This window comes from Phoxinus phoxinus (genome assembly GCF_949152265.1).
Source record: "Phoxinus phoxinus genome assembly, chromosome: 23".
In the NCBI taxonomy this organism is placed as follows: Eukaryota; Metazoa; Chordata; class Actinopteri; order Cypriniformes; family Leuciscidae; genus Phoxinus; species Phoxinus phoxinus.
Window position 1 is genome coordinate 12,915,893 of NC_136898.1, and position 14,431 is coordinate 12,930,323.

General features: G+C 39.5%; 2 protein-coding genes across 4 annotated transcripts; both read right to left on the bottom strand.

The window, feature by feature from the left end:
• Nucleotides 1-6,637: 6,637 nt before the first annotated feature.
• Nucleotides 6,638-9,100, bottom strand: fam89b (family with sequence similarity 89 member B). 3 transcript variants are annotated; one of them, XM_079600526.1, is made up of 3 exons: nt 8,909-9,068; nt 8,303-8,577; nt 6,638-7,422 (listed from the first exon to the last, which is right to left on the bottom strand). In XM_079600526.1, exons 2-3 carry the CDS (start codon nt 8,555-8,557, stop codon nt 7,153-7,155), a joined length of 525 nt encoding a protein of 174 aa, XP_079456652.1. In that variant the 5' UTR covers nt 8,558-8,577; nt 8,909-9,068; the 3' UTR covers nt 6,638-7,152. The 3 variants fall into 3 exon arrangements, with proteins under 3 accessions (XP_079456652.1, XP_079456651.1, XP_079456650.1); XM_079600525.1 differs by having other exon boundaries at nt 8,303-8,633; nt 8,909-9,067; XM_079600524.1 differs by having other exon boundaries at nt 8,303-9,100.
• Nucleotides 9,101-9,867: 767 nt separating this feature from the next.
• Nucleotides 9,868-13,889, bottom strand: znrd2 (zinc ribbon domain containing 2). The gene is made up of 4 exons (XM_079600668.1): nt 13,809-13,889; nt 13,245-13,393; nt 12,179-12,263; nt 9,868-12,088 (listed from the first exon to the last, which is right to left on the bottom strand). The coding sequence occupies exons 1-4, from the start codon at nt 13,822-13,824 to the stop codon at nt 11,640-11,642; spliced, it is 699 nt and encodes a 232-aa protein (XP_079456794.1). The 5' UTR covers nt 13,825-13,889; the 3' UTR covers nt 9,868-11,639.
• Nucleotides 13,890-14,431: the final 542 nt, after the last annotated feature.

A 14,431-nucleotide genomic window follows, 5' to 3' on the forward strand; every position in this document is an offset into this window, starting at 1 on the left:
GCTAGGGGTCAGAAGAGGACACACTCTATGAATAAGTTTGAATAATTATAATATCTTAGTTGCAAAATTACAGATAAAGTCCAAAGTGATGGTTTTATGAAAAGCAGTTAAAAAAACTAGTTTAATTATTTACAATACATTTGTTAAAACTGTATTGCAAATAGGTGGCGCTACAAAATGAACGCTGTTTGTGGGGTTTAAAAGGTATAGGTATAAAGGTATAAAAAAGAAAAGAAAATATAGGCTAACTGTGGACTTGCATTATGGCTAATAAAAATAAATTAAATTGGTATGTGATTTTAGGGCAAAATAATTCAAAGGTAAACATATGATTGCATATAATTGTTCATTTATGTTGTCTCCAAACATTTTGGGTAGTTTTTACCACATTTTAAGTTATGTTGCAATTTGACAATACTTTACACAAATAGATAGAAGACAGATAGATAGAAAAACATAATGTACATTCAGTGCATTTATCAACATAATGATCTGGAGCAGCAATGTGAGGCTGTCCAGTCCTTGATCACGATGGGTATTTTTAGTAGACATTGGGAAGGGGATTTTTCAAGTCACACAGGATCTATTTTAGAAGGCTGGGAGCGAGGGATAAATGGACAGAAGCAGCTGGAGGGATGGAACGAGTGGTGCCTCTTGCGTGCGTTATGAGGGGGAGCACAAACGTTTGGCTCAGTTGATGACCTAGAATCCAAATCGGTGACCCCCTTAGTCATATTTCTGTGTGACAGTAACCTCTTCCTGTCTGGTGTTTCCACTCACTGCTAACCCCATTATATTTCTGTATTTAAAACAAATAAAGAATTTGACATTACAATTTCAAAATACAAAACAAATTCAAAAACTCTTCAATGTTCAATATACCTTATGCTACCTTGATTTATACATTCTACCTTATAAAGCTATATGCATTTCAGTAAAGCTCATTAACAATAACTGATCAGCACATGTGATTATTGATGCGTGAAACTAACTACCAGTGGTTTGTTTTTGAGAGTTGTTGAATATAGTTTGCAATCTAATTTCAGGTACGCAAATATGAGCCAGCTCATATAAAACTTAGCAAACAGACTAAGGTCTACTGGGAAACAGTGATTTGTGGTCATGACTATGAGTTTCCAAAATGGGCCCCTCCCTTCACTGGACATCACAAGCTGAGTTTGTATCTGGGTAAGACATGAGCTCACTCATAATACATGCTTACTCACTAGGTGGATCAAGAAATGCCTCATCCTTATAATGACGTGCCACACCACCTTATGGTATAAAAAAACAAGGGCCTCATTTATTTGCGAAGAACATGAAGATGACATACTGTTCTCCTTTCACCACATATGCTACTTTTGAAAAGTTTAGGGTCAGTAAGATTTTTTCTTTTTAAAGAAAGTTATTACTTTAATTCAGCAAGGATGCATTAAATTAATCAAAAGTGACAGGAAAGACATTTATAATGTTAAGATTTATATTTCAAATAAAGGCTGTTTCTATTTCAAATCAACTTTGTATTAATCAAAGAATCCTAAAGAAAATGTTTTACAGTTTCCACAAAAATATTAAGCAGCACAACTGTTTCTTGAGCATTAAATCAGCATATTAGAATGATTTCTAACGGATCATATGAGAATGAAAAATGTAATTATAGTAATTAATACACATAATACACTAGTTATTATCCTGAAAATTCAGCTTTGCCATCATAATAATAAATTAAAATAAAAATTATATTAAAATAGAAAAGTTATTTAAAATTGTAACAATATTACTGTTTTTGCAATATTTTTTTATTAAAAAGTAGCCTTGAGGAGCATACGAAATGTCTTTCAAAAAACATTTTAAAAAATCTTACCAACCCCAAACTTTTATATGGCAAAATGCAAATACATTCACGTTAGAATGATGGGAATGTTTTTTTTAAAATGCTTAGTTAAACAACAGAAGTATATATAAAAAGTAAGTGTAATTGTCATGAACTGCTCGTGGAAACAGACAGAGGTGATCCAAACGCAGGCTTTATTAAGAGGAGAATCCAGAGACAGGTACAAGGAAACAGGCAGGGGTCAAAACCAGGTAAGCAGTCCAATATCAGAAGTACAATGCAGGGAGAAGGCAAACGGGAAAACCAGATACAGGCAAAGAATCCAGGAACCGTAAAACTAGAAAATACAAAGGAACTCGGAAAACGCTGGGTAATGCAGTAAGACACAAACAATACTGAGCCAAGACACAAAGGAAAACCAAGGCTTAAATCATAGAAGCTAACAAGCATAATCAAAACCAGGTGAAAGATATAAAGCATAATCAGTCCAAATGAAACCATAAGCAGTAATGAAAACTAGAGAAGGAGTGCCCCCCAGTGGCTCAAGCGGGCACTCCAGCCGCTGATTGTCACATAACCCCCCCTCTAAGGAGCGGCTTCCAGACGCTCCAAAGAGCTCCGGGGGGAGGTCAACGGGGGATGGGATGGAGGGCCAGGCCCGTGCAGGGGAACGGGACCAGGACACAGGCAGACCGGGCCTGGGCCATGGAGCGTGGGCGACCAGGGCGGAGCAGGGCGTGCCGACGGCCAGGGCGGAGCACACTCAGAAGGGAGACAGGGTGGAGCACACTTAACACAGGACCAGGGCAGAGTACACTTAACAGGGGACCAGGGCGGAGCACACTTAACACAGGACCAAGACGTAGGGAGCACAGGGCTGGCCAGGACCAGTGACAAGAGCTCAGCCGAAGGTGGACGTGCAGAGGTCCATGTAGGCGCCGCCTCCATGGCCCTCACAGGGTACCTACGGCCCCCCCCCAAAAAATACTTGGGGAAGTCTAAGGCTAAAGCCTCCAGGCTGGAAACTGCCACAGGAAGAGGCGCAGGTAAAACGAGGCGAAGAGGCGGGGCCGGCAGGGCGAGGCGCAGAGGCGGGGCCGGCAGGGCGAGGCGCAGAGGCGGGGCCGGCAGGGCGAGGCGCAGAGGCGGGGCCGGCAGGGCGAGGCGCAGAGGCGGGGCCGGCAGGGCGAGGCGCAGAGGCGGGGCCGGCAGGGCGAGGCGCAGAGGCGGGGGCCGGCAGGGCGAGGAGTCTGGGAACGCCCTCCGGAGCCTGGCGAGCCCAACGAGTCCTCCTTCTCCTTCTGCGACGGCGCTTCACTGGGCTTGATTCATTACAGGATGCACTTGACTCAGTTGACTCACAGGATGCACCTGACTCAGTTGACTCACAGGATGCACCTGACTCAGTTGACTCACAGGATGCACCTGACTCAGTTGACTCACAGGATGCACCTGACTCAGTTGACTCACAGGATGCACCTGACTCAGTTGACTCACAGGATGCACCTGACTCAGTTGACTCACAGGATGCACCTGACTCAGTTGACTCACAGGATGCACTTGACTCAGTTGACTCACAGGATGCACTTGACTCAGTTGACTCACAGGATGCACTTGACTCAGTTGACTCACAGGATGCACTTGACTCAGTTGACTCACAGGATGCACTTGACTCAGTTGACTCACAGGATGCACTTGACTCAGTTGACTCACAGGATGCACTTGACTCAGTTGACTCACAGGATGCACTTGACTCAGTTGACTCACAGGATGCACTTGACTCAGTTGACTCACAGGATGCACTTGACTCAGTTGACTCACAGGATGCACTTGACTCAGTTGACTCACAGGATGCACTTGACTCACTCGGCTCGCTCGGCTCACTCGATTCACTCGGCTCACTCGGTTCGTCGAGGCTGACGTGAAGCTCTGGTTCATCGAGCGCGGTCTCGGCTGGGCTGACGTGAAGCGTGGGTTCGGTTGGCACGCGCTCAGACTCAGTAGAAAACCCTTGAGGCAGGAATACAACTGAGCTCACGTGAAGTGTCCGAACGTCGGGATTCACATGTTGCGTGGATACGGCGGACCCCTTACGAAGCGCTGCTTCACCGGGAGACAATTGATGCGTGGATTCAGTGTACAATGGCGAATCGTCGGGCTTTCTGTGAAGCAAAAGTTCCAAAAAATCCACAGTAAAAAGCGAACCGCCCATGGAAAGGGCCAGGTCAATATATTGGGTTAGAGTCCAGCTTGAACTTGGAAACGGTATAGCAGAGCCGAGCGGTTCAGACAGTCCTCCCCGAAAGAACATCATTAAACAGAAATCATCTAAATAGGACTGACGAGAGAGCTTCAAAAAATCGGTCACAAAAACCTTGAGAGGACGTTCCCCTTGACGGAGGCATACGATCTGCGCTGTGGGATCCATGACGAGGTCCGTGTCTCTCTCAGCCGCTGGATCAGTAGTGGCTCAGTATTCTGTCATGAACTGCTCGTGGAAACAGACAGAGGTGATCCAAACGCAGGCTTTATTAAGAGGAGAATCCAGAGACAGGTACAAGGAAACAGGCAGGGGTCAAAACCAGGTAAGCAGTCCAATATCAGAAGTACAATGCAGGGAGAAGGCAAACGGGAAAACCAGATACAGGCAAAGAATCCAGGAACCGTAAAACTAGAAAATACAAAGGAACTCGGAAAACGCTGGGTAATGCAGTAAGACACAAACAATACTGAGCCAAGACACAAAGGAAAACCAAGGCTTAAATCATAGAAGCTAACAAGCATAATCAAAACCAGGTGAAAGATATAAAGCATAATCAGTCCAAATGAAACCATAAGCAGTAATGAAAACTAGAGAAGGAGTGCCCCCCAGTGGCTCAAGCGGGCACTCCAGCCGCTGATTGTCACAGTAATAATTTCTGCCATAATATTTATGCCTTTAAGATTAATCAAAGGGCAGAAAGTGCATATTTTTCATATTAATGTGATTGAAAAGATAGCAATGTGACCTTTAGTTTGAGTTACTTTTAACAGACATTCCTTGTTGAGATATTGTATCCAACAATATCTTACATCTGTATTTTATTTATAGAGCTTTCTACAGAAATGCCACATCCTTCACTTAATCACTCCATCATACCAAATATGTGGAGTTTGAGATGGTCTCCCTGGAGAAGTGGAAACTACAGTGAGTTTCAGCAAGATTTTGGCACATGAGTGGGGCTTGACAATGACAAATTCTCAGTGCTGTAAGACTGCCCAGAGCGTTGTTCTTGTTGTCTACCTGCAAAGACTCAAACATACGACCACTTAGAGCGCCAGACGGAAACCTTTAATAACTGTTTGCTATTCTTTGGAGGACAGACAGACTCTGACAGCAGCTGCAGTGAGCATGGAGAACCATGACCTCCCCGAATAGCAGAGTTTAGACACTGTGGTTCATCCACCTGCTCAACTTCAACCCAAATAAATGTCAGAGATTAAACCAATGGCTATATATAACATTTTAAATGCTATAGACACATAGACTTCAGTGTAATTTTAGTTATGCAAATATAGCTTATGTAAAATTTGTGGTCATGACTGAGTTTCCAAACATCCCCTTTATTTTAATTAATTTGAATAATAGAAAATTATACAGTATATATATTGTTAAATATTACATTAAACGTGCTATAGTATATTGCTATTTCTGTCATGACAACATGAGTGTTTGGCATGTTAATGAATATGACAATGTTGATATGTTTGGTCTTGGCGCAAGTTGGCGGAATAGATCTGCTACGCATGCTGTTGTTGCAGAGAAACAGAGACTTGCTACTGCCAATATAAGACATACGACTTGCTGCTGCTGTACAATATAGTATACATACATGAATTACCCATAGCAGATCTATACAGGTGGAGCTGGGGAAGGTGGAGGGTTTATGAAAGCGCGCTGCAACCTGCAACTGCTGACCAAGTCTTTGAAAGTTGAGCAGCGAGCTCATTGCTACGGATACAGTGAGAACCAATCAACTGACATATAGAGAATCATGTGATTGCAAGAAGATCGAGTTAAGGACCTATCAGCCTGTGCCATCTGGAGTTTTATGACAGAACTTTGTTATTAAACTGCTATAGACTTACATATAGACTACTTGATAAAACCTAAAGCTTAATTTTGATGGAAATTACAGGACATGCCACTGTGTTACTGTAATAATATGAATAATAGTGATGGGAAAGTTTTTTTTTAGTATTGCCTGGCCTGTGTCTGAACTTGTTCCCTCCCTTCTCTCCCTATCCCTAATGCAAAAGAAGCTAGCGGTATGACCTAATAAGCACAAAAGCTGGAACCATTTGTTTATACTTTCTGCGTAATGAGTGAGTGGTTCAGAAAGATCTGAACGAATCTCAATCCAAACATTCAAATTTAGAAAAATTGTTTTAATCGGATGGCATGTATCTGGTCTGACTCAAAGATAAACATTAAAGGAGAAGAATCTAGCAATCTTCTTTTGCGCTAAACTGTACCAAGGCAATGGAAAGAAGAGATGTTTCCCCAAGGAGTTATTTTGTTTACTCTAATATTCTTGACATCATGACTCAAAACAACATCAATTTACAAACTTTAGGAAGGATATGAGTGCCACCTAATGGCTGATGTGTTCATATCTGCACTGGACAGCTGTTCTGAACGGGTTGAGCATGTATTTTGAAACATTGCTGGATAAAGTATCAGACAACAAAAAAATTAGCTAAACTATAAAGGAAACAAACCACTTTTACTGTATACATTCTTGAGACCATCAGCAAAAAGGAAAAGTTTGACATGTTTTATTAGTTTTTCATTTTAGTACAAAATGCAAGTTTAACTTACTAATGGAAAAACGAGGTGGTAAATAATATTGTATAATAAAATAAACTATCTTAAATGCTGGTATGTAAGAAAATAGACAAGTGATAATACAAATCTATAATGAAATTGTGACTCGATATATCAAGAGAGAATAGTAAGGCATGTCTTTAATTCAATTTCTGATGCTTTACCATTAGTAGAAAAACATCCTAGACTACACTGTTTCTGGTCATAACATCCTCTTCCTGTCAGTCCACATCCGGTCTTTATGACTTCACAGGAAGTAAAAAGGCAGTTTTCCATGGTTCCCCTGAAACAAGCTTACAATCACCATTGTAATAGTATCCTACAAAAACAAAGGCCTTGATCATTTTGATGCTTATAGAATCCTTCAAACAATGGGGTCATGTTTGTCACGGTTTATATCGATGAGGATCATGGGAGATCAGATCTATAACTAAGAGAGTGCATGCTTCATTTAAATGGGGATGTGGAAAGAGTCTTTGATCCACTGGTCTCGGGAGTTCTGAGTGGGCTGAGGAAGGGATAACAGAGTCTCCCCACTCTCCCCTTCATTTTCATCTTCATCCTCCTCCTCTTCATCTTCAGAATAGCCATTTTCGGTGTTGAAGGAGCTCTCGCACAAAGAAGAGGAGATGTCCTGGAAAGCTCCTTTGTATTCCTGTATGGACTCATATAGAGACCACAACTGGCACAGCAAAGACATGTCTAACTGTCGAAGACCAACCTGCAAAAGACACGAGAACATGAGCTATGCGGAGTTCGGATATTTTAATTACCTTTAATGTACAAACAATATATGTTCAAACAGCTGTTATGAGTTTGCATAGTAAAAATTTAACATTTTGAAGGGAGAAGACACTCCCTTTAAAAAAATACACTGTAAAAAATTATATGATCATAAGTTATAACAACATATGTTTTTACATTGCCGTAACTTTTTTTTAAAGTTATTCAAGACTCAACTAATTTTTTAAGTCAGTTTAATCCAATTTAAGTTGTAGTTGGTAAGTTTAGTTGTACTTAATGTAAGACAGCTAATTTTGACGTTGCTTTCAAAAGGTCAATGAAATGTTAACGAAAATGTTTTTCATTTTTGAATTAAAAGTTGTTTTGATTTTTTTTTTAGCTAGGCCTAGAGCTCAAGTCAAACATGTCTAGGTAGGGTAACTGTCCAGAGATTGCAAAAATAATAAATAAATAAAAATTCGTGAAAAAAAGTGGACAAGCTTTTATTAGCCTATTATTTTATATTAGGCTACTTTAATTACCCATTTTTCTTGTAAGTAGAAATTTGCGGGGGGTTTATTTTTCTTAAATATTCTGACGTTTTAATGAAAAAAAGGAGTAAACCAAAAAAGCTTGATATTCTTAAAAAAATATTTTTGTGAATTTCCCCCCCAACAAATGTATGAAACTACAATGAATACGATTAGTGTAGCCTATTTAATTTACATTTTCAAAAAACTTATTTTAAACGAGACTTTTAAAATATGTAGCCTACTTTTTAATAAACTCTGACATTTGTCTTTGACCCATAAATAGCTGTCAATTCAGCAGATATCCAGTGAAGGTCACACTGGCAGCAATCAGGCGTTGTCTCGTACCATCTCTTTGCGCAGCACGGCCAGCGCTGCGTCAAGGCTCGCTGGTTTACTGCGGCCAAGACAGTCGCTCACTCTGGACTTGCTGATGTCCGCTTGGATGCGTGTCCTCTTGCTGTAGACCTTCTCAATGTCCCTCCATGATCCCCCGCTCGAGTTTAGGATGCCACTCAGTCCTTTGGGTAACGGAGGCAAACCTTCAATGGAACAGACGCTTCCAGCCGGACAGTCTGCTGGACTGGACTGAAACCCGTTCATTTCCGATTTCACTGTTTTCGCTTTTAAAAATAAAATCCTGGTTTAAAACTTTTCTAGGCCTGGTGTTGTTATTTTTCTAAAAAAAAAAAAATAACACCATTAAAAATCTGCAATTAATATTATGTAACGTTAGCCTACTATCTTTATAAAAAGACAAGCTTAAGGTGAGCGCATGATCTTCACTGCAACCAACTGTCACGTCTAAAGACTAACTTCCGGAAAATATAAAGAAAAGTCATATGCGATATTCCTCATATCAGTAACCGCTGGTCTAAACTAAATTATAACTATTACTAACAGCTCGTTTACAGTATCTCGCCAGGAGGCATTTGATTTTCCGCTCTTCCTTACTTGCATTTCGTCGTAAAACAGCGCATTTATTCTACTGCTCGAGATGAAAACAATCCCAGCAAAACTGGTTAGGGAATCCTGGTCGGGAGATCAAGGCGCTCCGCTTTGTTTTCGTATAACGTTTTCTTTTGTCTTGGGCAGCCAAACCTCGCCCACTGAATCTCTCCGCCCAGTGCGCCGTTTGGCCACAGTGAGGCGCTGTTTCTCATTTCCAGCAGTAATATCAATAAAACCATATGGTTGCATCGGGTTGCATCCGAAATCGCATACTTCCCAAAGGATAATTATAGGCCCTAGGCTTTATAGTAAGCAAAAAAAGTAGGCTATGTGACAAAAGAAATATGTCCGAATTCACTGTAGCCTACTCATGAAAGGCAAAAGGTACAAGGATGACCTACTACTTCCGCAGAGATTCTGAAGTGTGCATATGATGGCCACTGGAGAGTATTTGTGAATGGTAGTGATGTGATAGTAATGACAGCATAGCGAAAGTAGTATGTCATACATCCGGAATACATTCATAAGCCACCTTTCCACTGCACATTACTTCACGACCGTTAAAAATGTATGTTCTGCATTATGAGTGTCACTGTGTGTAGTATACATTTTAAAATAAACACACTCATGATACGAAAGAGAACATACCTTTTTAACGGTCATGGAATAATTACTTAGGCTACTTAAAATAAGTAGGTCTACCTACTCAATAGAGTAGGCTATGCAATTTAGCACACAGCCTATCTGATGTCAATCATGTTATTTCTTTCCTTGTGTATATTCTTGAGTCTCAATTAATTTTTAAAGACCCCTGTGGTGAAAATCAAATTTTTAATGTAATTCATTTATATGTGTTTTTTAATATGTTCTAAGACAAACCATGTGCAAATTCATAAGTCAGCACCATTGCTGAGTATTTTCTCTTTAAAACTGCAGTGAACCAAAGACAGTCTCAAAAACGTGGTTTGAAATCACTGTAATCTAGGTCACAAATATGTTGTAAACAATCACATCAACATGCAGACGTATCATTAACATTAACTGCTGCAAAGCAGGGGTCTCGAGAGAAGCCAGGTTGTCCCGCTATATTTTTCTGTTGATATGAAAAATCAGGTAGGCCTACATTTAGCAATATAGCAAGTTTATTATGTATATTACGATGTTACTGACATTCTAAGTTGTTCAAAGCGTTAAGGATGCTGATTTTAGAAGGCAGCTGCTGACTCTGAGATGGCGAACACGGGAACATGGTTTGTGTAACATATTATTAGCTGTCTGACAACGTAGTCAAGAAAAAGGCTAATCATATTAATTACCGTTGTGTCCGAAGTTGAAGAGAGCGATACATAAAACGCACTACCATTCCGATACATTGATTTGTAGATGACCCTTTAAAATTCACTGTTCCACTTCTTAATACATTCACTACAGTAAAGTTGACCGAGTGGATCAGGTAGTCTGAGCTCGTGTGATTGAGCGGAGGGCTATTTTGCATATTCATGATTACACCTATACTAAATGAAGCAAGGGAGCAGTTACATTCAAGCTATTTTAAGGCATGGAAAAAATTAAATTTACAGGAAATAACATTTATATGTCATTTTGATGATCAAAGATGAGTTTTTAAGGGATACAATTATTGACAACAGCAGGACTTTAAAGGTTTCATCTGAATTTTGGTGGCCACGAGGCACGGTTTCTCATTTTCAGCAGTAATCGTAATAAACCCATTGCAGCAGATCATGTTCTTAAGCATTTTCTTGAGTCTAAAATACTTTTTTAAAGGCTTCATCTGAGCTTTGTGTGGGAATTTTTTTTATATCTAACGGGCCATTTGAACAGACTGTGTTTTTTTTGTTTAAAACGCGAAACAGAATAGTGGAATGGAAAAAAACGCAAGCACAAGTCTGTCCAGCAAGTGTTTACGCAGAAAACCGATGAAATAGTCGTGCAATAGATTGAAAAAGGCAATGCCTACAAACACCCTGTTTTAAAGTTGAACTTTATTAACGCTAGCACAATGGTCACTTCTGTCTATTGCTTGTTTACAAAGAAAAATTATAGAAAAGCGCTATAGTGGAAGGCAAAAACAGGTTTTCCCCATTCCATTGCCTGCATCTCACTTTTTCAATGCAAAAAGTGTTCTATGGGACTGGCCCTTTAAGGGCCCGTCACAGTTTTTTTTTTGCGTTTAAAAACAGCAGACGCAGGGCAGCGAAAAAAACCAAAACGTCTGTATACGTCATTGAAGCTGCTTCATTGACCACTACATTCCAAAGTCATCAAGACATTACAAGTTATGCTTCACTAGGAATAAGTCAATTTTATAATAGTTACTATTCTGAAATAAGACTTCCTTTATGACGTATGCGGCCGACGAAAGCGACCACCGGAGGACGCAGTCTTCAAAACGAGACAGCTAGTATCAAACTTAAGATGCTGCTATTCCTTACCACGACAACGTGTGTCACAACGGTCAATTCAGTGCTTTCAGAAAATATGGATTTCATAAAGAAATGGGGAAAAATCATGAAAAAGAAAAAAACAGCTTTTGCAGCTAAAGCAATGTATTTCAACACAACAGTCACATGCTGCTTTGGAACAAACACAACTGAAACACTCCATTGAGTATGTTACTATATATATATATATATATACACATACATATATCAGTGCTGTTCTTATTTCATATTATATGTGTGTGTGCTGTTACAGCCCTGATTGTAGTTCAGTCTTATGAGAGCTGCAGCTCTTTCAAGCTACGCAGGGATTCGGCACAGCCTCGGATGAGATTGCAGAGCTGGATACTGGCCTCCACTGACGCGGAGTGCTGGAGCTCCTGCGTGGCCCATCTGAGTTTGTGTAGCACTGCCTCCTCTGCGCTCGACAAGGCTGCGTGTTGGAGGGTGTTACCCAAGGGCCCTGGAGGAGGAGTAGTCTGGACAGGAGGGTTGGCAGGTGGCAGGAAGTTTGCGCTGGCAGGGGGGGCAGAAACAGGAGTGGACTGTGTGGTGGGAAGGGGACCTCTCAGTCCAGACGCGGCCCCCTCGCAGTGCTCTGGCCGGGGCTGGCCCGTGATGGAGAGAGGGGGTTCGCTGGATGAGGCTCCGTTAGATTCAGGGAGAGACTGACTCGCAAGCTGACGCTCTCGTACCTGTGACAAGGCTGCCTGGGCATTCAAAGCTGAAAAGGAAAGTGAACAAGTTAACAGAGATACACAAGAGTCAAGACTGTACATTCATAAACAATCCAAGAGGCTGCATTTAAACGTACCTGGGTTGTCCTTGTCAACATCGGAGTCCAGCTCTTGACAAGCAACACAGTAATACTTCTTCTGCTTATCTTGCAGCAGAATTGTCTGAAAATATAGGACAATTCATTGTATTCCATTATTCATACATATTGTAATCAAATATAAATATTAATTATTATAATTCCAGTGGTCTAAACGCCTGAGAATGCTTATGTGAGTTATTACGCTCAAATGTGCCATGGTTGGTTGGCATTCACCGGCTGCCATGTCATTAACTGAAATATTGACTATTCAGTAATTTCCCTCGCATCACCACACCATGAGAAATTATTTAAAACAATTATTCCGACTACAAATACACATTTCCCCCCCAAGGATAAATTAAACAAACAATTATGAATTATTTTTTATTTGTAAAAAGACTTCTATTGCCACATTTATTCTTGTTAGGCTCAGCCATTGTTGTAACCAGAGAAAAAAGTTGACCCTGCGTACACCAATCCGGAAACAAAAAACCCGGAAGTGAGAAAAAGGCTAATTGGATCATTGTCAATACGAGGGCAAATCAATTGTAGAAAAATAGTGATGTCCATGGATACATCTTTTTAAAATACTTTCCATAATTCATTTATTCCATAAAAAATAATATTTCATATTGTCTTTGAAACATCCTTGGTGAATACAAGTATTCTTTTCTTTAAAATCTTACTGTTTTCTTCTCAAATGAGCATTTTTATCAAGCTCGTAATATATTTAAGTTCAGTAATTTCACTTTAATCAATGACAATAGTTCATTGCCATTAAAGTGAAATAGCTGAACATAAACATACAAGATTCTTAAAAATTATCATTCTAGAAGAAAATGCCAGATGGCACTTAGAGGTTTTTGCATCTGAAGTCTTCATATATCTATATATAATTATAATTACTGGCCATAATTTTAATATTAGGGCATACTTACAGTTTTTTAAATATGGTCCCTAAATGTGTGTGTGTGTGTGTGCGTGTGTATATATTATGATTATATATGTATATTACCAACAAATGTTATGAAGTCACTGAGTGAATGTAAGGTGTTTCTCTCACCCCACACAGCTCACAGCAATCCCCCAGCATCTTATATCCCTTCAGCAGATAGTCTCCCATCAGCTTGCTGATCTTGTCCTGCCGCTCCCGTCGAGCCTGAATCACCTTCATCTCCGACTCGGAGGGAGGTTCCCATTCAAAGTCTTCATCTAGATTCATCAAAGCACATGGATTCCTCATGTGTGTACATGTGTGTGTGTGAGTCATTAATGTACGGATGACAAACAGCCAGACAGCTAACATCCATGTTTGGAGATTTCAGACAGTTACAAGACTTTAGGTTCGGTTGTCCATAGACTGTATAACATAAGGTTGTCAATAATAATAATTTATGATAAAGGCATTGTAAAGACCTAGATTTTTCGATTAAATTAAAGCTACACACTCATACCGACAGACATTGAAGCGCTAACCTGCTAGCGTGAGATGTTATTTTAGCGCGGCTGCACGTGCACTACTTTAGCACGACGGAAGTAAGTCAAGTGACTGAAGATTATTGAGAGATATAAATAGGGAAGTCAACAACAGAATAAGCAAAATATGACTTTATTCACATCATGTTACCTGCGTTAAGGGCCATGCTTTCCTCATCAGCCGCTTCACAACACAGATAACGTTTCCTGCTGCTCGGAACAAATGTGTGTGTAAAGGGATGAGAAAACGGACTGACGCCATCTAGCGAGCTGAATGTAGGCCTGACTCATGCAGTTTTGTTTTCACTTTTATTCAATATGACCACATTGTAAATCTGACATTTTGTTTTCACTAAAACTGGAAATAAAGAAAGTTTTAGGATTTTGATAGCTTACATAGACACGCATTTTGACAACAGAGAAAAGGTGACGGAAAGCAAAGAATGATTATCCAATTAAATATTCTGGTATTCATGGTCATTTTTTAACTTTAATATTTTTTTTATAGAATTTTTTAAATGTAATATAGCCTATGTGTATATATATACATATAGCCTACTATGTATATATAAATATATGTGTGTGTATATATATATATATATATATATATATATATATATATATATATATATATATGTATGTATATATAAATATATGTGTGTGTATATATATATATATATATATATATATATATATATATATATATACATATATATATATATATATATATATATATATATATATATATATATATATATATATATATATATATTA

Coding starts and splice junctions, on each gene's coding strand:
- fam89b (XM_079600524.1), bottom strand. CDS start 8,557: ATGAACGGGTTTCAGTCCAGTCCAGCAGACTGTCCGGCTGGAAGCGTC. Junction 7,423..8,302: donor CCGTGCTGCGCAAAGAGATG/GTACGAGACAAC, acceptor TGTCTTTTGCAG/GTTGGTCTTCGACAGTTAGA.
- znrd2 (XM_079600668.1), bottom strand. Junction 12,264..13,244: donor ATTGCTGTGAGCTGTGTGGG/GTGAGAGAAACA, acceptor CTATATTTTCAG/ACAATTCTGCTGCAAGATAA. Junction 12,089..12,178: donor TGTTGACAAGGACAACCCAG/GTACGTTTAAAT, acceptor TTTCCTTTTCAG/CTTTGAATGCCCAGGCAGCC.